At 41.5% G+C, this 24505-nt stretch overlaps 1 protein-coding gene across 2 annotated transcripts in view; it reads left to right on the forward strand.

Annotated features, from left to right (window-relative positions):
* Positions 1-24505, forward strand: part of kif26ab (kinesin family member 26Ab) — a 64874-nt gene that overhangs the window by 15024 nt on the left and 25345 nt on the right. For both annotated transcript variants that reach the window (XM_061696618.1, XM_061696619.1), the window contains exons 3-4: positions 13934-14410; positions 19666-19877. In XM_061696618.1, coding sequence (XP_061552602.1) covers positions 13934-14410; positions 19666-19877 — 689 coding nt within the window. The remainder of the gene's footprint in view (positions 1-13933; positions 14411-19665; positions 19878-24505) is intronic.

Consider the following 24505-nt stretch of genomic DNA (forward strand, 5'->3'; position numbering starts at 1 on the left):
GTTTTAAGGTGACTGCTATTTTGTTGACACATGCTATTTCCAGAAGTGGGCTTTTACTCTGTTGCAATTACGCAACCTTTTTGACAAATTCTACTTGTCAGAGGAGTTTTATGGAACATATGCTTCACTTTTACTTGAATATTTTTGTTAAGAAAAAAAGAACGCTATTTTAATTAAGTCTTCAGCTTTCTACTTTTATTTGTACAATAGCTATTAATGCTTGCGCAATCTATTTGTTTTGGTTCGTCGCCTGGATGTCACATGACCGCAGACAAAGTCTCCGCAGCCCCACACAGAAGCAAAGTTTTCAAAGTGACTCATTTACATGAAGCATGGCAGAAACAATGGAGTAAACAACTAGGTGCGACTCGGAGTCAGAAGAGGCACAACACACCTGGCCTCACATTCAATTCACTCTATGTTTACACATTACAAAGTAAACAGCTAATATATGTCAGGCACCGATCTGCCTTGTTCCTGTTTTTATGTTTCACCTGGACAATTTTCACAAAGACAATTAGTGTAAGACCAATTCTTATGTCTAATTTACCTTAATATATGTTATTTTATAAAGATTTAATTCATTATTGTTTGGTGGCCAATATCTATAAAGTTGCACATTCCTATTTTAAATTTTGTTCAATTTGACATTAATTCTCTGATTTAAAAATAATAATAATTGAGAGGTTACTGACCAGTTACTCAATATTATTTCACTTACAGAGTACTTACTCTTACTGAAAGTAATGATTTTGGGATTCCTTTTTTACTTTTGCTTGAGTCAAATTATTCTAAAGTAACAGTAGTCCTACTTGAGTACTAATTTGACTACTCCACCAACCTCTGGCTATTTGGTATAAGTTTACTGAAGACGCTTTGCTGTGAAACATCAAAATGAGCTCTTTGCAACACTGAAATGCTTTCTTGAATCAAACAGTCCATGAAGAAGGGGGAAGCACGGCTAGCACAACTACAGTACGCATGTGTAGATTCCTGCTTTGCTCGCACTGTTTGGAGCCACGGTGGGCGTTGGCCCAGCTCTCCTCTCTCCATGACCTCCTAACAGACGCAACTTCAGAGGCCAAAGCTGCAAACGTGCATTCTCCCTGCAAGTTCACACAGCCAGCGGGGTTTAAAAGTGAATTTTGTGAACAAAGTTGAATGTGTGTTTTTAATTTGCACGCAGGGTTACACTTTAGTGTGTCTTTGAAGCAGCACATCAGTTTAAGGACAGGTCCCACAACAAACCTCGGAGCTTTGGCCTGAACTTCATGAGCAGGGATGAAATTGTATTATTGCTCAGAGTCATTTTTGTTCAAAATGTTCCTCCCTCCTTGTGTGCATTCCACAGTGTTCACTACTTTCACACGGTCATTGCCACATGGGTCTAGTGAGACCTCGCCCCCTCCTTCTCCTTCTGGTCATCCGCTGACCCCTCAGCTCCTCTCGTCCCACGCTGGGCATTTATGTCTTCATCTCTTTGTGAGTGCATTGATGAGGCGAATGCAGAGCACACTTGACCTCCCCCAGAAATGGATGCCGGAGACTGCGTTTGAACTGGATTAGACCATCTGGACCACAGTGTTTCCTCACACATAATCAGGCTTTCTCACAACTGGAGTCAATTTCGACAGTAATTCCTTGCTGGATCTTGATAGTAGTTAAGATATGAAAGGTGTTATAAAAGCCCTACTGTAGCCATTGAAAGTCACGGTGGTACAATAGTGGATGGAGGCCTGGAGGCTACAATAGTGGATGGAGGCCTGGAGGCTAATTAAGTATTGTCCCTGCACAATACTTAATTAGCTCATAAACAAAGGCTAGTGGGGGGGATCAGAGGGCGCAATCAAAGTGGTTTGTTCGTTTGAGGTGTTCTCGCCATCAACAAAGCATCTCTAATAGCCCCGTTCCTCCATCCTTGTTGTGTCTCACTACAGTGCGCTTCCTGCCCAGATAAAAGGCCCACATTCCAAAAAGGGACCTCGGACCGAAGACCGTCAACATTCACACCTCCCTTGGCCTTCAAAGCTTGGGCTGCTTCCTCTTGCTGCTGGGTAGTAACATTGCTCCTCGGCTCACGTCAGCACCACTGCATGTTTGGTTCCCCGTGGCGACCGCACCAGCTTTCATGTGTCCGTGACTTTGGCGGTCTGTTTTTATTACCTTCCTTTGTGCGTCACTGTGTTTGACTGACATAAGAGCCTTGAAGCTTGGCATGAAGATAGGTTGATATACAGTACGTGTCTTTGAGCTGGGCTTGGTGTCCATGTTTGTTATTACCCCCACCAAGGAGGTTATGTTTTCTTCAATATGGGGTTGTCACTTGATTTGTTTGTTTTCAATTTCCCAGCTCCAATTTTTGGTCAACCTCAATTTTAAAAATAATAAAAATGGGTAGGTATTCTTTCAAGTGTGTTCGCATTATGTTTTTGTTGAAAACCACACCGCACTGATGACGTTTATTTGTCCGTCATCCAGATCATCGTCAACCCACTGGAATTTGAGACAACTGGACAAGACATTGCTTGTTTTATTTACGTACTTCTTCATTTTTTAGTTCCAACTGATCACAAGATGAAATCCATTTATATATAAGGTGAAACATGTTAAAATGTCCAGTTGCCTATTGTCGGAGTCTAATTATACATAAAAGTCGAAAAATGACTAGTCTTTGAATTGTATCAAATGTAAAAAAAAGAAAAAAAGAATAAATATGGAGATGTATTCTTTTCAAAGTACAGCAATGCCATTCAATCTGTGAGGTTTTCATAACTGTTTTGTATGCTTTGATGAAAATTGTTTTGTTTTTGTAGAACTTCTAAGGTCGGATCCAGAATTTGTTAAAGGGTTTCAAAATTGCAAGAAAATGAAAAGGTCATTTCTGACTGGGAGATTGGTCCTTCTGTAGGTGAACGGTTTTGGTGCTGATCCAAATTAGGATTGTTCGGTCGTCTCGGTCTTCTTCTGCCTGTGTATGGACTTGAGGCCCTTTAAAAAAATAGATGCAGCAGGTTGCAGGCAATCACTGCTTATTTCTGTGGCTGTTCAATCATTGCCTGTTTCCTGTCAAAACAGGAAAAGTCAGGGGCGAAAAAGGAGGCGAGGAAAGGGCTGCTCTTGATGTGTGTTGGCTTGAGCTCAGCCTCTGCCTGACAGTGACCCTTCTGGTCAGGAAAAACAGACACTTTTGGGGCGTAACCCGCAGCCATGGTGGTATTTTTATCACTTTCGCAATGCACCACAAGGGATGCTTTTCCCCAACTGCTGACAAAGGTCTGGGTCATTTCTATCTCCCAAAACACTACAGCAGCTGCCGACAACGGAGTGAGGGAGATGTCCCACCTGGTTAACAGCCTCACATTATTGGGGTCTTTACTTAGGAAAGGAAATCCTTTTTGACATTTGATTAGTCATGAAAGTGAGGCACTCCTTTTCTCTGGATGATCCCTAGGCCTACAATCACAATACCACAATATTTCCTCCGTCAAACGAGAGCTGTCATGTGCTTTTTACCCATTCGTCATGCACGTAAATGAAACACACATAGACAGGTAATATCGAGCGTATTCCAGACTGAAAGAAAGTCCGCTATCAGTGCAGGTCAGGCAGTGTATTAACTGCTGATGGCAGAGCCGGTAAAAGGCCAAATGTCTGAAGTGTGTAGTTAAATGAGAAGGCACGGGCAGACACAGCACACAAATAGCTCATTAGGGAGTTGGCTAATTATGGACTGGTGAAAAATGATAACCATCTCTTGCTTTGCCCTGAGTCACGATTCACTCTGTTCAGCTTAGAGTTGTGGAATTCCAGGAGTTGGACAGCACAGCTACTTTTAGCTCTTTTATGAAGTCTCAAAAAAGAGCAAGCTGCTTGCACAAGAATGCTATTGTTCAACTGGCCAGTATTTGTGTTTTCTCAACAATGTCTGTGGATCTGAGTGTGCCCAAAACTAGAGGCAATATGTGGGGAATGAGGAAAACGACGTGTGCCAACTGGGGTCATCAGTAGGGAGGAGAGGGTTCATTTGTCTTTTCTTAGCAGACCTTCAGGTGGTGTTCCAATGCTCTGGCAGGAGGCCACTCCGTTGGTGACCTCCATGAGTCGCACAATTAGTTACCCTTTGACCTCTCATTCCGACAATCATGCAACAAGCACGGACGGGGGCATGCTTGTGCATCCCTAAACGTGCTTACATAAAGATGCGTGTGGTTTGTGTGTGTGTGTGTGTGTGCGCGCGCGCGTGTGTGTGTGTGTACGCACATAAAATGTACCGTGTGAGCCAATCCCACATGATGTCATAGCTCTGTAGCCAGGAACTCCTGAATTGAACAGAACAATGGTTGAGTTATGGGTAAAGATTAACAACACCATTTTTTATTATTTGTTAGGTTACTTAAACATTGTCATACCACTCATAAAAATTTCAGTTAGTCTGGATCTCTCTGAGAATTAGTGTACTGTAGAAACCTTAAGTCCTTGGGGTTATTTGCCTACTTTTAAGTGCAATTCAAGCTCTCTTACATGAATTCGATCATTTCCTTGAGCTACAACTGTTGCCTACTTGTTACTGAGATAAAAAAAAAAAGCCAAAGCTGGCTTATTTATTTTCATGTAATTTTTTAGAATATCAGTTGCTATGTTTCCAGACACATTGGTGTCCCTGACATGGGAGAAACGGTTTGGTAACCTTGGTGAAACATTTGGAATAGAAGTATGTTGGAAGGAGGTAATTGTTCTTATAAGACAAAAGCAGCAAAATGTGCATGTGGAAAAAGATTGATAAGCTATACATTTTCCGGGATGCTGAATGAAAATTCAGATTCGCTAAGTGGATAAGTGCACACTATTCTCCACCATGATAGTTCTGCCCACTTCTCTATCTTACGAGTTTCAATTGTATGTGTCTAGACATCTCAATTAGCAAGAAATAAGAGATGGTTAGTGCTTATCTCTGTGTATTATTTTCTATCTCTTCTATTCTAACCAGGGTGTATTTTTATAAACAGACAACGGTTTTCCATTACCCCTCCTGGCCGAAAGCCCTGGACTGAAGCCTAAATTTCTATTATTGGTGAAAATTGTGTTCACTGAGAAATCAATGACATGGTAATCTCAGACATGGACATGTTTCATGATGAATTAATATTCCCTGTACCTTCAGTGGTTGACTGTTGCAGCAGATTGATTCTGCCTTTTGCAACTCTGCTGTTCCATTGTCCTTGTGGACAGGCAACAGCTTTGTAACACACAAAGCATGTCACTCTGTGAGATAATGACTGCTCGGGCTGTGCTTGCACAGCTCACCTTGACATAAAACAACCTGAGTAAACCTCTTTTTTTGTTCAGATCAAACTATTTTGTATCGATATTGTCAAAATTTCTACCAAATTTATTAAAATAGTGAATTACAAGTAAGTGTAGATTTAAAGCTCGCTGTTTCTGTTTCTTGTGTCCAGGAAATGTTTTTTATTTTATTTTATTTTTCTCTACTTGGGTGGTTCTTCCTTGTGTTACACTGTTATTTACAGTTGCATACTGTATTTTATGTATCATTTATGACACCCCTGTTGGTGCTAGCTCAAGACAGATTATATAGTTCAGTCAACCAAGCTTGCATTTCCCGGTGGTGTTGAGGCAGGAATGTAGCTGCTTGGTAAATAGTTTGACATCATACTATGCCGGCACGTCTGTGTGTAGTTTGACAATTAATTAAATAAAGGAAAAAAAATTGCAATGACAATAACCACGTGCTCATTATATATCTTCCCCTCACAGTTCTACACAGTCAATCTAGACTTCTATTTTGAGAATGGAAAATGGGGAGATAAAGTCTACAGAACTTGAACACTTTTCTACATGCCTGTTTGCCAGCATAGTATAATTACGACATTGTGCATTCCCACTGGATGCTAGAGAAAATACTTACTGTAAGATACTCAATATTTCCCCTTGTCATCACGATTGAGCCACTCTATTGTCGTGACTGCAACTGGGAGGCTATGCGCTGCGTGCCTCTTTGATGTCTGCATTGGATGAAATGTTGTAATGATTACGGTATGTAAAATGAGAACAATATGTAGGCTACTAACCACAAGCCATATATTTAAGATTATGTTAACTGACAGATTCTAATTATGTTGTTGATGTCCAAAGAGACATCAAGAGCTGTAGAGAATGGCAATATACAGTTGAAACCAGATGTTTACATACACTATAGGAAAAGACACATATGCTTTTTTTCTCACTGTCTGAGATTAAATCAGACTAAACCTTTCCTGTTGTAGGTCAATTAGGATTACCAAAATTACTTTTATTCAGCTAGAATGCCAGAATAATAAGAAAGATATTTGTAAGACATTTTTCATTACTTTCTTCAAAATACTAAATACTTGTTTGCATACATTACATTAGTATTCGGTACTGCCTTTAAACTGTATGACTTGGGACAAACGTTTTGGATATTCTTCTACAAGCTTTGGCCCATTCCTCCTGACAGAACTGGTGTAACTGAGCCATGTTTGTAGGCCACCTTGCTTGCACATGCCTTTTCAGGTCGACCCATACATTTTCAATAGAATTGATATCAGGGCTTTGTGTTGGCCACTCCAAAACAGCCGCTTTGTAACCAGTTTCGCAGTATGCTTTCCGCATAATGTTCTTTCATTTCATTTTGTGACGTTCACCAGTCACTGCAACCCCACAACAGGATGCTGCCGCCCCCGTATTTCGAAGTTGGGAAAGTGTTCTTAGGCTTGCAGGCTTCTCCCCTTTTACGTCAAATATGGAACTGTACTCATTATGGCCAAACAATTTGAGTTTGGTCAAATGTCTCCAGAAATTAAGGTTTTTGCCCTTATGTACATATGTGCTCTCCTTCCTGAGCAGTATAAAAGTTGGAGTTTATACTTGCATATCATTGTTTGAACGGGTGAAAGTGGCACCTTCAGGTATCTGGAAATTGCACCTAAGTATGAACCAGACTTGTGCAAGTCCCCAATTCTCTTCCTATCTTGGCTGATTTCTTTTGACTTTACTTCCGTGAAGTTACACAAAGAAGCAGTGTGTTCCAGGTGTGCCTTCAAATACATCCGCAGGTGTGTCTCTGATTAATTCAGATATTTGTCAATGAACACATCAGAAGCCTCCAAAGACATAACATCATCATCTGTGTTTTCTGAAATTGTTTAAAGTCATAGTCATCTTCCTGTATGGAAACTTATGACTTCGAAGAAAATAATGAACAATTGTCTAAAAGAAATCCTTTTAATTTTTCTAGAATTTAGCAAATATTAATAAATTGGTTAATCTCAGGCGGCACGGTGGGCGACTGGTTAGATCGTCTGCCTCACAGTTCTGAGGACCGGGTTTCAATCCCCGGCCCCGCCTGTGTGGAGTTTGCGTGTTCTCCCCGTGCCTGGGTTAACTTTTCTACGGGCACTCCGGTTTCCTCCCACATCCCAAAAACATGCATGGTAGGTTGATTGACAACTCTAAATTGCCCGCAGGTGTGAATGTGAGTGCGAATGGTTGCTTGTTTGTATGTGCCCTGCGATTGGCTGGCAACCAGTTCAGGGTGTACCCCGCCTCCTGCCCGATGATAGCTGGGATAGGCTCTAGCACGCCCGCGACCTGAGTGAGGAGATGCGGCTCAGAAAATGGATGGATGGATGGATGGTTAATCGCAATTGACTTACAACAGGAAGAGTTTAGTCTGATTTCATGTCAGAGAGTGAGGGAAAAAAAGCATGCTTTTATGCAGTGGATGTAAACATCTGATTTCAACTGTAGATACAGTGCATTTAGTTTGAACATGAGTGAGGCGTTTTGCATTATTCTGAAATGATTAATCACATACACACTTTCTTTAGGTGTGGGTTAGTCTTAACATGTTACTGCTCTATATGGCTGAGGGAGCCTTCAGAGGAGATTTATTGCATTAGTAGCAGTTTGTTTTCTCTCTAAATAAGCTGTAGAAAAGTGGGAGTGCTCCATCTCCAAGTCAAGACATCCCCCATCCAAAACAAACTCCATCTCTCTCTCTCTAGTGTGACAGTTGAGACAGAGGAGAGGCAGGTGGCTGTCATCACTGGAGGGGGGTTTCAAGCACCAGGTTTGGAAGAAACTCTTGAGTCTGGTTTCTGTTTTGTGGTGAGTGTTTTAAAGTAGGCTCTTCAATTCAAATATGCTTTTCAACAAGCTCCAGTGGCTGGTTTAGAAGACAGAATCCTGGTTTACTTTGGAAAGTGCCTCAGTGGACTTTCCAAATGCATGGAAAATATAGTGTGTATTTAATGGTTAATGTGAAAAAAATAAATATTAATCCCTGCTCTTCATCATATGTGCATTATGAGAATATGTAAAGAGGTTTTGAATCCCACTGCGCCCCTCTACAGACCTCCCTTTACACTGTCTGTCCTCGCGTTCACCTGCATTTTATGGCAACACCTGGTGTCTCTTTCTCTCTCTCCAGCTTGCCTGTTCAATCTTTCACTGTTTTCCTGACTCGATTTGTTTTCACAGCTCGACTTGGTGGGGGGAAGAATACCGTGAGAGACATCAAAGAGCCAAAAAAGCAATCATTCCAATTAAAAGAGCATGTTCTTTGGTGAAAGTAGTGTAAACACAATGCAGTGTGTGAGGATGGAAGAGTCAATAGAAATGCTGTACTTTTTTTTATCCAATGGAAACAGTCAGTTTATGTTGGGGTATTTTTTGCAAGACATCAGTGAGTTGCACGAATAAGCAGATGTCATTTAAAGTGGCAACCCCTCCCAGTACTATTACCCCTTTTTATAGTTGATGAAAGAGACAGTAAGTGCTGCCTCAGCCCTGCCGAGGGCAGCGAGAAAGGTCAGACAAGGGGGAGTGAGGGAGAATGGAAGTCTGTCCAAACAGTGGAATGGGCTTGTTTTCTTTATGAGCGTGAGTGAACAGGAAAGCGTAATTAACTGGCCAAGTGGCGAAAGGCTGGAGTGATGGATGGGCGGGGTGTAGAAAGACAGCCACACGGGTGGACAACCTACTCACATGCACTCAAGCTTTGTCCTGTCAAATTTTTTTTTAATTTAAAGACAGTTTTACAGTAAGGTCAACTACAAGTACCCCTATGTTGATGGATGTGCTGACCGCATGGTCGTGAAGTTGTTGATCGTCGCAGTCCAACTCCATCATTGTTTAACCAACACAAGCGAGAGCTTTGTTTTTGATGCTGCAACTATGTAAAAATCGACATTACTCTAGATACTTAAGAAAAAGGACATGATTGTGTCTATTGGAGAATGTGTTGCTGTGGTATTGTGGACAGGTGGTTGTGTCATGTGTTGAATGTGTCAAAAAGGCTACGGCCTATTTGCATTTTCAGTCAGCAGTTACTTGACGGGCAAAGGGAGGAGAGGCCTAAATCACACAGGGCAGACAGTTTGACATCTGTCTCCGTGAGCTCCTCAGTGAGGGAACAGATGCCTAAAGCTCTCAGATTGGGCTGTTCATTTAAGGGAATACTCATGCAATACTCCCGCTCTTCTCCAAACAACCTGATCTCCTGTTCCATCTTAGAAAGGTTCGCTGACTGTAATGTGCTGTTCATGCTGTAAGTGGTAAACTGTTTTTCTTAGGGGCTGGGAAGAATGCAATGCTTGCTTAATATTATTGTTTCCATTTGGTGCTGTATGCTGTTATCACCCATACTTAGTTTTCTTGCAAGTTAGAATGCAGTCACACACTGAATAGATTCTGCAACCATATCTGTCACGAAATCTTAAACTGAGATAATGTGACAAAATGTAGCCGTATATATGAGCCGAATGTTGCAGTTGAAGTGGTGGCTCATCAATATTTGATGGAATCTCACTGTTATCTATTACATTTTCTGAGGACAGCAATGGAGCAAACACAGACTTCCATAAAGGCTTAATGAGTGAGCACCTACAAATTTAAATGTAAAATGAAAAGGAGACAAATGGATGGTAATAATGAATCCATGGTTCTTATAATGTTGTTCAGTCCGTTTTATTCCAGATTTGTGTAATCTTATCAAGTCATAAGTGAGGCGCCAACATCTGTTTGATGTGATTTGCAGAGCTGTCCAGCTTTTTTTGCACTGAAGCCGTTCCCACAGTTTGCAGAATAGCACACTAGTGTGACATCCTGAGTCATTGTGTTGCGTGCCTCTGAGCAGGCAGTGGTTAAACTTAATGATGTGTATCCCACAGAACTGCTGTGCCACTAAAATCTTCACCTGGTATCTGATCAGTCAGTGCTTGCAGCCCTTCCTTCCCGCCGCTTTCCTTGAGGGGATCTGAGCAGGTCAGAGAGGGGGAGGTGGTGGGCAGAGTTGAGGAAGGGTAAAAGTTGGGTGCAGAGAGGGATTACACCGCTGGATGTGTTTCTTTTATCCTTGGGGATGTAATCTGCCCTAATGCTTTGCGCCCACCTGGGGCAAGGCCAGCAGCTGTGCCGGTCCTTCTCCCACTTGGCTGTCAGGGGGAGCCCGGCTACCTGTGCGAACGCCGGTCAGCTAGAATCTCTCGGCCTCCTGGACTGGGCCCCAACAGGTTTATTGGGGGTCAGTTCCTTTTGAGTCTTTTGGACTTGGTGTGTGGTGAGGGTCAACAGAGTCTTGTGCCAAGTAAACAAAGATGGCTTAGGTCCTGTCCTTTTAGGATACCAGAGAAGACTAAAACAAAGAAATGAGATCACTGTGTGGTCTTGATTTTATTATAAGCTCAGTCATACTGTAGAATGTACAGCTGCAAAGAAATACATTGTGCTGGTGTGAATATGAACTTTGATGAGGACAGTCATGGTCATAATACAAATTATTTAAATGAAACTGGAAATATAAAGCAATGGAGATTGACTAAGTTAAAGTCATCGTTTGGTAGTTAAACTGCTCTGTGTTCCAATTTATTGTCATGATGAATCAGAGAGGTGTTACTGCTAGAAGAGCTGTCTACTAATTCTGGCCAAAGTACTCTGTGGACTCACAAAATAAATCAAAACGCAGGGCAAAACTGCACAAATACCTGCAGGGTGCACTGTTTTAGTTCAATTTTCTTTTTGTTATTTCGGATTCAGCATTGTTACCATTTTTCTTCATTTCTCTTTCTGTCACTGTGGGTAATGGAGGGAAATGGCCTCAACTGCAATGTTTTTTTTCACAGTGTTTTTCAATGACGCATGAGGGGAACTCATGCATTTTAAATTGTTGTGACCTTGTGATTTAAGTCAATGCCATATCAGATCAACATTAAACAACACATTTAAAAGGAATTGACACATTTTCCCTTTTTTTCTGCTTTGATAAAAGATGTATTGATTAAGTGGAGCAAATGAGGGGATTTTATTAAACGTGTATCTATCTACCTGTCGAATCTTTTTCAAAAGGCTGAGCTTGTTTCCATCAGCCTATGGGAATGCAGTGTGTACAGTACTGTATAATGACACTCCATCAACCCTGCAGAGACACACCCAGTTAGATGTTCTGCCCTGGTTTTCATCAAAGATAGTGACAAATTTAGGTCTCTAATGGTTTATTTCACATCGGCACGTTTGCCTCTCCCTCATAGCGGTCAACCAACCTTCTTCCCATAGGAAAGGCCACTACATCTGACTACATTTGTCCCCATAGTTTCATAAAGATCAGCGCTGACAGCCAGTAAGCCAACATAACCACTCGCAAGCCTCCAGGAAACAGGCCACAACCCTGGTCTACCTCCTCTCTACATTCTTCCTCTGGCTGTCCTTTTAGCCACACCCGTAACAAGTGAGCCTGGCTTGAAAACCGAAACCTTCTCCCACCTATACAGAACAATGGTTCGCAAGTCAGATCCTCAAGGTAGCACCACGCCTCCTCACCAACAGGAATGCTTTGAACGCTTGGATTGTGTTGGTGCCTTGCACTATGTTCTTCTCCAAAGACGCGATGCTCTTCATACTCACTTGCACTTGTCAATAATACATCACATGGGTACCGGTAGTTAACAAAACAGCCTTGCCGGTGGGCCTCTCCTGCATCTTCCTTATATTTATAGTCTCATATGCAAAGATTGTGGACCTCGCTGAGTGTAAGTGTTATGCACATAGATAGTGTGTCCTTCATTTTTATCCTTCTCACATCATTCGCCATCATCAGTGCCATCATCCTCAGATCCTTGTGGCCATGACCCTCTGTTCACTCGGCTAAGCATAAAGCTTGCAGACAGATTTACAGGAGAAGCCTGCTCTCTAACCTCCCAAAACCTCACTGAATAGCAGATGGGCTCAGCTATGTGTGTCTTTTTATTAGCTCTCCTAAATCAACACTTAACAATGCATGGAGAGCAGCAGGGGAATTGATTTCTTCCATCTACCAGTGCCCTGAGGTGGGTAAGGGTTTTGCCGAAGGGTAGAGGGTGAGAGTAGATGGATAGACAGAGGTAACTGGTTCTGACATGGCTTCAATTTCGTGACTGGGAAGCAATGTACAGTAGTCAAAGGGGAGGCTGTGGTGTTTTCTTTAGCTTTTATCCAGGATTTTCACTCAAGTCCCATGAAGCCAAGTTTTATTTCTTTTGGATACATTGCAGAAAGTGACAGCTAATTGCATGTATTTATAAAGCGAGGGTCTTACTCTGATCTAACCCCTTTTGAGATATAGTATTTCACTTGATTCTGTATCATATAAAATCTGTCACTGAGCTGGCCACAGGCCCAGTTTGTCAGTTGGAGTCAGGATTTATGGGCATTTGTACAACCTGTTTCTTAGTTGTGCTTGGAATCTACTCCCACCTGCTCAAGTATAAAGCAGGTACGCAGCACAGTAAATCATCAACCAACAACATAATGCCAGCAAGCCATTCAGTGAGTCACACTCCTTATGTTGGATTGCCTCTATTAATCATCTTAATAAGGAGTTTGTGCTCATATGTCAGGGAACATTGTACATAATTGGTCTCCAAATATATATTTTTTTTATCTAGACAAAGAGTTCTTGTTGATGTTTTTTTTTTTCTTTTTTAAATTGAAGAGGCGATTCCAGTACCTTTGCTGGTCTCTATACTGTAGTGCCTTTTGGGTCCGATGTATTAGGTGTCTACTAGGTTTGATGCATTAAGTGGCATTGCATTAGGGCACTGGATTATTGTTTCCTCCTCACTCCTCTTGATCACCTCTGAGCGTCCACAGCGCAAAGGCCTCATAAACATTTATGTGCGGACTGTGGTCTTCTGTCTTAGGCCATGACTCCACTGGGCCAGAACCCGATGCCCCTTTATGCCTCTTAAGAGACAAACTGTGAGGGAGTGTGTGTGCCTATTATATGTGTGTTTGTTTGTATTAAAATGTATGTTCTAATCTCTCATAGAATTTGACTAGGTGACTGACAGTTTGGTGTGCCTCCAGCTTCAGAAGGTGCTTATTTTCACATTTGCTGGCTTCTCATCTGTTTTCACGCAGAGACATTTATCATATGTAAATTGTATAGCTTTGAGTGCCACATTCACTTCAGCTGTTGTTTCTCCTCAGCATTCCTCCCACACAGAGAGAGACACCATAGGGAACCCTCTTGGTGCTGAAATAAAAGGACAAACCTTCACTGGACCTTGCCTCTAAATTCTGCGGAAAGATGGAAAAATATATAAAAATACTGCAGACTTTAAATGTGGATTGTCTGTATTATGTTCTACTAATCCACTAGGCCCTTATTTTGTCATCTCATATGGTTTAAAATGTTTTGGCCTTGACTGGCTCCCCACAATACACAATGAAATGAACATGTGCCTGATCATCAGCCTGCTTGCATGCAGACAGAACGACTCAGTCTAAACAAACATGGGAACAGAACCACTAGCAGGCCACTGACGCTCCCAGAAAACATGAACAACATGTTTGCGTGTGGACATTTTGTGCAAAGAATTCCAACACCCTTATTATGTGTGTTTTCTTTGTGCTACAGGACACGGGCTATGCAGCTTTTCTGTTCGAGCAGCTCCGCACATCTGGGAGCAAGGAAGGTGATGTCACCTGCTGCCAGGTGTGCTTCACACCTCTCCACCAGCTGAAGCAGGAGGTTCTGCAGACTCTCCATGCTCCCGTCCCCGTCTTCAGCCCCGACATGCCGGCCCCGCCTGCCTCTTCCTTTCTACCGCAGCCATCAAGATTTGCTCTGTCATCATCCAACATCCATGCAAGCCAAATGCCCAAAGGCCAAGCTGCCTCCCACTCAGTCCTGTCCTTGGGGGAGCAGCCTAGGGGGCTGTGCTGGTCCCAGAACTCCTCAGTCCCGTCAGGTTCAAAGACCAGTGTCCAGGTGACAGTGGCAGGAGGTCAATTCACTGGATCCCTGAGCTCTGTCACCATCCAAGCACAGCAGTACCTTGAGGGCGTTTGGAGCATCTCCAGGGTCAACAACTTCCTTCCTCAACCTAAACCAGTATGTAATTTTTGTGCCTTTCCTTATATACATCACACTCCATTTAGTGATGCTACCGTGACCTTTTTTTCTGAAAGTAGCATGGCAGTAAAACAAGCTTTAATCCCTGAGCGGCAGAAAACACGAACACCATTATCTGTTAATGTAACTCTGACCACTTAAGAGTTCCTTTGTGATTTTGGGCCACAAGCTCATCACGCATAGAGTGTAAAGTGACATTAAGGGAATACTACAGCAATTTTTTACATAAAAAATGAACCATAAAATACTGAGGTAACAGTTTTTTTTTCTCATGAGAGCACAAGTGACTCTTGAATAAAGATCAATTTAATTGTCTGTAGGAATGCTGGCCTCTCATTACTGAGGAGTGAAAAATTCTTCATTATTTACAGTCAGATTCAGAAAACTCCATCCCATTTGGGCAATTCGTTTGACGGCTCCCAGTCGAATGCAATTACAACAGCCATTCATTGGACAAAGAACTAACACTCAACTCTCAATTGTCAGTGAATCAGTCAAACTCATTGTTTCTCTGGAGCAATAATTTTTACATGTACATATGAAAAATGTTCATAAATTCAAACAAAGAAAATAATGAATAAATAGGTAGGTGAATAAACTAGATAAAAAGTCAGAGGTCATTGCAACGCTATTTTTATGACCTCCTCCTCAAGGCGATTTCAAATGTCCAACTCACAGCATCCCCATAACTCTCCAGTCATGTTGGATAAGTACTCAACTGGTCTTTGATGTCAGTGAGGCCCTGAGTTGTGCTTTTTTTGTGTCACGGGGGCACCTCATGTTGTACTTCCTTTATGAGCGAGAATAATTCATCTGCACGTGTTTTATTCAAACTGACCGAGCTCAGTGTTTTACTGGCTGCTTGTGTGAAGTTTATTCTTGATGATCAACCAACCATTGTGATCTCACTGTTTTGAGACCCCGTGGACAAATGACAACTGATGGGTGGATAATAATATCGTTCCAATTCAATACATTTATACATACATACATTTACCATTATTTATTAGTTAGTCAGGCAATATATTCTAATCATATTTGTAAACAAAAAACCAAAATGGTTGCGACCCACGTTGTGTTTTATATCTCTAGTGTAGTGTATTTAATTATTATTTTTGAGTTTGGGTTGCCCATAGATAAGTGTTGGGACATTGGGTCTTCAAAGGGGATCCTGAACTCAACCAGGACATAGCTGTTCTTTGCCATAGTATCTGTCATTGATTAAAACCAGATCTTTCAGAATGACAAAAAGCCACAGCAGCTCTCGTGGTCCACTGCGCCAGAAGGCAAGTGCTTTAATTCACGATTCCCACTTGGCTCCTTTGGTGAGGAGGGCATGCAGTGTTGTGCAGACAAAGAAGTATAGACTCACTGTGTGTGGATTGTGTGTGGACAGAAATCCTTGTGTGTGTAAGCCAGGGAGGCCAGAGCAGTTCCACTCCGAGCCCAATTTAGTGCTCCTTGGATCTATTGCCATTCCCTGTTGGGAAAGAGCATGCCTTATATCTGGAATAATAGTTGTGGTCCTTGGAATAGAAATTATCTGGGCGCCTCTTGAATTGGCAGACTCCTGAGAAATTGGCTCCTTTGAATCGATGCCGACCATTGTTGTATTTTCAAGCCGGCACGATGACATTCTCTTAAAACAGACCACCAAGTTACTCCAAGAGTCATGAAAAATAGTTAAGGTGATTCAGAAATTTTAATTCCCATCATAATTCAAGCTATCCAACTCAAGCAAGAAAAATTAACTGCTATTGACTCATTTAGTCACTGGCCCAAAGGTTGCTTGATGCCACTGCAGCCTATCTGTAACTCTGAGCATAGTTTTGACTGCTGCTACTGTTGGATTGCATGGCAGTGAGCCACAAATTACAGATAACTGATTAAAAAGGATTACGTTTTGAGTCGTGATGGGTGAAGAAATAAATGTACAATTACCTTTTTTGTTTTCTGCTTAAAGATTTTCTGTCACTTGAGAAAAGCAGGCGTGTTTTACTTCCACCCTTTCACCCCCACTTTTCTAATCTGTATTTTAGAGTCTCACCTCCATTCGTTTCCATTAGCCACAGACCGCCGACAGTGTGACCGCCAAGATTAAGTGGACCTCTTTTACTTGGCCAGTGATCGTCTGTTAACCAGTGAGCTCTTAGGTCACAGGAGACTGCTGCCACACCGCTGCTTACTTCACACGTTACTCTCGAGAAATCATTTGTCTTTTTTGCGTCTGTCTTGCCAGTCTGTTACACACCTTTCCTTTTCCATTATGTCAAATCTCCCCAACTTTGTCTCCCTCCTTGCTCAATGTTCTTGCTATTCGTTGGCAAAAAAAAAAAAAAAAGGACATCAGACACAGGTTAAAGAGTGGAAGACCAGCTCATTACTGACTGCGTGAAAAGCTCTACTGACCCAGGCCAATTACCTGATGGGGGGGTTAGATTGTCCAAGGCTGAAGTGAGCAGCTTGACTGAGGGGTTTAAGTCCTCATTCTCAACACCAGGGGAAATACTCCGATGCACTCCACTTGTAACCAGCTGTCCCTGTGTGCTTGTGAAATTTTGGCCTGATGATTTTTAACTCATATCTAGTAGGCTCAATCTGTGAACGATTTGATGAGCCATACAGGTCAGCTTCCTGCACGGCTGAATGTGAAGTACGGCAGCATTTTATGCCAAACTGTAATGGGCCTACTTTCCTGGCATGAGCCCAGGTTCTAACTAGCATGCCTCTGGCGAGCTGTAGATGGCTCATTTCACTTTTTTTTTTTTTTTTTTTTTTTACCTACTTGCAGTCTCAAGTTTACATTCATCAGTTTGATAATCAACTTCATATCCATGATAAAACCACAAGATATCAAAACTTGACCTCCAAAAACACACTGCTAACAAGCTCCAAAGGAATTAATCTGATACGTAGAACCCACAGGGAACAGTTAGTGCTGGCCCTCACTTGGAAAACTTGATTAGATCATTCAACCAAATCTTAAAATAGTATATGCTTGTAAAGCGAACAGCGGCAGCACTTTGCAGAGCAGCAGCCAAGTCTCTCATGTGAATATCACAATGTAAATATGTCTTCACATCCTGATATATAGCATTCAGATGTCAGGCTCTCCGTAAAAATAGTGCAGTTGCTAGCTCGTACTAACAAATGTCCGACAGTTAAAGGCCACACGCTGCGATTGTGAGGGATATTATTTTAGTTCCCCAAACTTGAATTTAGGGCAAACACCGAGGTGCTAAATGCAAGAGGTCTGAGCTGTGAATGAAAAACATTCTTAGAAATGTCCCAGGCTACAGTACTGTGTCATTGCTGCTACAGAGACTGTATAAATGTCATTGTGTGATGTTTTTTTTTAAATACACGGTATTATCTTTACTCACTATAAATCTAGTTCTCGTAAGCTGCTGTTGGTTATTTGTCCCACAAAATGAACGAGTGGCTAGGGTGAGGATTAAGCTATGTTAATTTCCTACACAATACAATACAAAAATTAACAATGCAAATACAACTAACATTTGCATCTTGAGGCACTTTCCATGTATTTTTCCATGTGCTCTTGTTGTTGAGTCATTGTGCTGTCCATTATCGTCTTATACTGCATTCCAAACTGCTGGAATTTTGAAATACCGCACTCAGAGTTTAGGTAATCCAACCTCAAGGCGTTCCAGTTGAAATTACCCGAAACAGTTGGTTGATGAAACTCCAAATGTGTGTCGTTCTCATTTAGCGTGAGAGGTACACTACAGAGGACATAATGACAACAAAACATTTCTTTTGGCAGCTTTGTTGATTTCTTTTTAAATGCATTATAACAAATACATTCACACAGAGATGTTATAGTGACCTCTCGCTACAGTGCTCCTCTACTATATCATGGTTTTTAAAAGCTATCATTTTCCTATGTGTTTATACAGTATTATTACTGTAATGCCCTTGCATGTGCAAAAGGAGAGCGATAGTCACTGGTGCATTTTTCAACCGTTTCAGAATCCGAATCAGAATCCTCTTTATTTGCCAAGTATGTCAAAAACACACAAGGAATTTGTCTCCGGTAAATGGAGCCGCTCTAGTACCATTTTAACAAAAAATACTTTTGAGACATAAAAACACACTACGGAGTGTCATTAAGCATCTAGCAATTTAAGGGCAAGGGGGAAAAGAGGGAAGAAGCTGTTGGAATGTCTGCTTGTTTGAGTTTGCGTTGACCGATAGCGTCTACCTGAGGGAAGAAGCTGGAAGTTTATACAGTTTAAGTTTATACACACACACGCACACACACACACATATATATTTCCATCCATCCATTTTCAACACCGCTCATCGTGGGACGCTATATATATATATATATATATATATATATATATATATATATATATATATATATATATATATATATATATATATATATATATAGAGAGAGAGAGAGAGAGAGAGAGAGAGAGAGAGAGAGAGAGAGCGAGAGAGAGAAAGAGAGTTTATACAGCTGTCAGCCACAGCTCACACTCAGATGCCCACACACAGACTTGTCGGTTACATGCCACTCCACCAGGTCCCGCCTTAAAGGCCCATGCATCTATAGAGACACTACAACACATACAGTATTTTTTATAATTTTAGCTTGCAATTATTGTTATTTTGTTGTATTGAAATACATTTCCAATGTGTTTCATCTCCCTGAAAAACAAGGATTCACTGTACACCAATTTCCATGCTTAATAGTGAGGAATAAATGGTAAGACAACATTCCAATGAAATATTAAAAATGTGTGGAATTATTATTTCGGGTTCTGTGCTCTCTGTGTACTTTTTATTATTTTAGTTAATTCATTCCTAAATATCACGACTGGAACGAAACAAACCTTTTACTATGATGTTGTGGTTTGGTCATTTGTTTACACCTCTAAAGTAGTCACAATTTCAATCATTCCTGAAGAGTACAATACCAGGTAGAGCTACACGGGAGCTTATTGAAATTAATTGCATGTGCTTTCATTAGAAATATAATGTGGGTCATTACTTAATTGCAGCAGACTACAGGCCAGAATCACCTCAATGGGGTGGCCAGAATCGATGCTGTTTGCTCTCAGCAGTCAAGGCTGCTGACTCCAGCTAAGCGACACTGGCTGCAGCATCTGTCCGTCCATCTGTAGCAGAGCTCGGCAGAGGGGGGAGTAAATGGAGTGGAAGGAGGTGCAGATTGTAGTCTTTGCTCAGTGTCTGTGTGCCAACAGGCCCAGAGCTTGATGGGAGACGCCGGCAAAGATGTCACAACCTCCGTGATGTCGCTCAACACCATAACCACCAGTAACAGCAGTACCAAGAGTAGCACCTTGGCACCCTGTCGCCTAAGAGGCCCCATGAAAACGGGCATCCCTATCCCCACCACCAGTGCATCCAGCTCCATCACACACTCCTCATCTGCAACAGCCTCCTTCTTCATCAGGTAAGCATCTCCTCCAGGCTGCTGATATCCAAATGTTGACTGACTAGATTAAGCTGTTTAATGAAAGCATGTGAGTATAGGGCACACACCCATGCAAACTGCAGGTGTGCGCGAGAAGACGAGGAGATTCGCAAAGACTCGCTGCCCTTGGAGATGTTAGTTCATGGCGTTCACGTTGATGTGGGGTGATGTTGTGGCCATGCTTGGTTGACGGCATGCGGTGGAACACGCTCCATCACAAAATGAAATGAACCTTCAGTTTACAGGCACCAGTGCCCATAAATGCATAATAGAATTACATAATTTAATATGAGGAAAGATACATTTACGAAGGGGCTTAGGTTAAGCTGTGTATTGTCCTGAGGTATTTCATGTCCAATTTACGTTGCTTTATTTATTTATTTTTATTTCACTTTGAAAACATCCAAAGATTTTCTAGCTTGCTATTGTTACTGGAGCTTTTTGGCCGTTCAGTGAGCCTGTTTAGTGGCTCTGCATCCCAGAATAAGACCATGTTCTTTTGTTACAACTATCCCGGTGAGTACTTCCCGCTTCCAGGAGAGCGGATGGCGGGTGCAGTGTGCTATGTTGTCCCTGATAAATTCCCTGGCATGTTGGACAATGTATACATCCCTGCCTCTTTTCTCTGAGGGTTGCTGTACTCATAATGAATGTTGACAAAAGGGAAGAAAACCAGGACGGGACTGTGACAAGAAGCCTGTGGGACATCACTGAGGGGGCTCATCTTTTTCTCTAGTAGGAATTAGAAGGGATTGTGGTGGGCTTTTAATATGCAGGAGAATTCCAAGTCGACCAATTTCCTGTGCATCTCCCTTTCTGTTATAAGTGCAAAGGCCTGAACAACAGGGAGGTGTGACACAGGGTTGATTCCTGACACTGATTTATAAATTGTCATGTTTTCTTTGGAGATGACCAAAAGAGATTATGATCGAGAGCAAGTACTGGCCAGACAGTTTAGACTAACCAAAGGGGAAAAAAAGAGGGTGAGGTGAATCTGTTTTTTTCCGTTGCAGCAGGTCCTGGTGGGTTAGAGGAGGTGCAGATGGAAGTACAGTAAAAGGTCCCACCTTTCATTTGATCCCAAAGATAATTTGCTTGGCAGGAATCTGGTGTTTAACTTGGCAGGAGAATTGTTACGATGCTATGAACAACATACCACACATACAAAAAAGGTTGTTGGAGATGCATTGTATCTGATTTGAAGCTTCCTGACCCTCTGCAGCTGTTGCTAGCTACCAAAATATTATTGTAATCATTATCTCCTTCTCTTTGTCTTTGTGTCCTAAACACTGATTCAAATTTAACTCCTCTCTGTGTTTTTGCAATGATGAGAAAAAACTATGCAAAGAAATTAGTGTCTTTTAGGTTTGAGTCTTGATTGAAAAACCCACATGATTAGTATTCCTTTTTGTTCTGGAAAGATACAATTAGTGGGATTTGTGTCCAAATCCTCGGGGCCAGGATGATGGAGCTGAATAACCAAACAGTTGCTGGCTTCTTGGACATTTTTTTGACATTCACCTACATCATTTCACTTGCAGATGATTTTTTAATTAGAATGCAATAAGCTTCAGTCAGGCTGCTCTTGCTTTTGTACTGTCGTGAGAAACAAACAATTAACATTGTTGAATTTTTCTTTGTAATAACAAGTCAACTTCTTCACGATTAAATACCTTCATCTTAATTAATGTATTGTTTACTTGATAACTCAAGGGCAGCAATCACAGTTTCTTGCACTAATCACTATTCTAGCACTAATCTATGTCCGAATTTTATTTTTCATGTTGTTGTTGGCTGAATGATATTTTCTAGGAATAAAATATTACATTCGAGCCCTGTCTCCTCCCTAATAATTTTGCAAAGAGGCTTAAAAGTCAGTAATGACCAATTAGCCAGACTCTACAGTTGCATGGAGACAGTCAGGGATCTAACACTAACTGGTTGTTGTGTGTGGTGTGTGTCTGTGTGTGTGTGTGTGTGTGTGTGTGTGTGTAGAGGTTGGGGGTGGGGCTTATGAATTTAGAGCCTTGTGTTCAGCTGACTAGCACGGTAGACACTGATTGCCTTGTGACGGAGCATATGATTAGTATATTGACACAACGCTATACAATGAAACCAGGTGGAGCTTGGTATCAGGAGCAGGACTGTAGAAATAACTGCTTTTTCTGTTCACATATTCCTGTTCCATTAACACCTGCTGATTGTGGTGTGTTTATTACCACTACGGCCCATGGGATTTCTCAATGGGGAGCTACAGGGAGGAACCGACTGCTCAGTTTTCAATATATTCTGCTTAGTCTGCTAATCTTTACCTGAGACCACTGCTGTGATATTAGACTCTTAAAAATCTGTTTCTGTTAGTGTGCAGTCCATGTGACTCTTAGCAATCTCATACTAATCCCATCCGCAGGTTAAAATCTGTGCTAGAAAGCTCATATAAAATAGAATAAAAGTTTCACACCTTCCACAAATTTTAAACAGACGTAAACCTATTAATACATATTTTTTAAATTATTCGTTAGCGCTTGTTCTCACTGTCTCGCTTGCACAGTTCTCCAAACAAGAGCGGAGTGTGCTTGCTTCAAATTTTTCATTTGTCACTCCCAGTTTAACTTTACTGTAAAATCGTGCATACTCACCTTTTTGCTTTTGTGTCTGCGTCTAGTCCCCTCAAACTGTTCTGAGTCACCACAGAAACATGTTGTTGGCTTTGGACTAAACTGGAATTTAGTCAGATGGAGGGACAAGCATCGCTTCATCCACTAGAACTGTCTATAAAAGTGGAGAGATGGTAGAATGTTTGTTCCTCCAACTGCGATAATGCGTAGTTGGAAAGGGTGTTAAAAGGTTCGTTGTAAAGGCTTCATCTTTTATTGTGCAATCATCAGAATCAGAATCAGAATCAGAATCATCTTTATTTGCCAAGTATGTCCAAAACACACAAGGAATTTGTCTCCGGTAGTTGGAGCCGCTCTAGTACAACAAACAGTCAATTTACAGAACACTTTGGGGACATAAAGACATTGACAAAAAACAATTGTGCAAAAAGATGCAGAGTCCTCTAGCACTTAGAGCAGTTCGAACGACTAATATTGCAATAGTCCGGTGCAATGACCATTGTGCAAAGGGCGCTGAGACTTCAAGGAGTGTATGCGGTTTAAAGTGACAAGTAGTGCGATCATCTGGGACAATGTCGGTTGTGCAAATGTTACAGATACTCCTCAATCAGTGTGCAAATGGAGCAGATGCTACTCTGGCATGAGTGGCCAGTATATGCAAATAGTGCAGCATGGCGAGACAACTACAGTGAGTGCACAAGTAATAAATAATTGGCCCCACAGAAATGTGACAACGAACTCAAGTCAAAAAATTGCCAGCTTGTTGTAATGGAATTATAGGTTAGGTGTTTAAGAAGTTGATCGCAAGAGGGAAGAAGCTGTTGGAATGTCTACTAGTTCTAGTTAGCGTTGATCGGTAGCGCCTACCTGAGGGAAGGAGCTGGAAGAGCTGGTGACCGGGGTGCAGACGGTCCGAGAGGATTTTGCACGCCCTTGTCTTAGTTCTGGCAGCGTGCAAGTCCTCAATGGTGGGTAGGGGGTTACCGACAATCCTTTCAGCATATATACATATACACTACAGGAACAAATGTATTGATTGGGACATACTGTACCTCTTTAATGAACCGATCCATTTGGGTTGGGCTAAATCCCTTAGCATCCACCAGTTTGTGGAAGGCCCTTTTCTGATCCAGCATGTTTGTGCTCCAATGCGCAGAACAATGTCCATAACATACATAATTGTCCATTAGTGTGGAAGAACTTGAGAACCTTGACCTCAACCCCATTAACCACCTTTGGAATAAACTGGAATAGAGTGAGCCAATATCAGTCACCTCTGACCTTTCAAACTCTCATCTTGATGAATGGACAATTCCGATAGACTCACACTCAAAATATCACAGAAAGGGTTTCTAGAAGAATGGCAGGTTTTTTTTTGTTTTTTTTTTAAATCTTTTTATTTTTTTTTAAATTTAACCTTTATTTTTCCAGGAAGGGCAATTGACAACAGATTCTCGTTTGCAATGCTGCCCTTACTGCAGACAGGAGAGTAAAGCAAAGCAAAATAAAAGCAAATACAAATACATATGCAACAACAAACTGTATAATGTGATATAGTTATATATTTATGTAATATAATATAATTCCATATTTACATTGTACTGTACATTACATTGTAGCACATAGTGAATAAAAGGTTCATGACAGGCTAAAAACAGGTGCAGCGATCATGTATAGGATCCCTCACTAACAATAATATTGGAATGAAAGGGGTGAGTTTTATTATTGTTGCAGAGTGTTCTAGTTGTTTGGGACAGAATATTGAAAAGAAGATTGACCAAACGTTGTGCAGACTTTGGAAATGTAGATATTAATAGAACTGGTGGAATGGAGAGTGCGGGTGGTGGTATGCATGGTGAGCAGAGAGCGAAGGTAGGTGTGGGGACTTGCCAATGATTGTTATATAGATAAACGTGGATCAGTGAATTGTGAGTGTGAGAGAAGAGAGGACTAATTTATCAGAGAGTACAGTTCGTAGTGGGTGGTGCT

This window comes from Phycodurus eques, chromosome 14 (assembly GCF_024500275.1).
Source record: "Phycodurus eques isolate BA_2022a chromosome 14, UOR_Pequ_1.1, whole genome shotgun sequence".
In the NCBI taxonomy this organism is placed as follows: domain Eukaryota; kingdom Metazoa; phylum Chordata; class Actinopteri; order Syngnathiformes; family Syngnathidae; genus Phycodurus; species Phycodurus eques.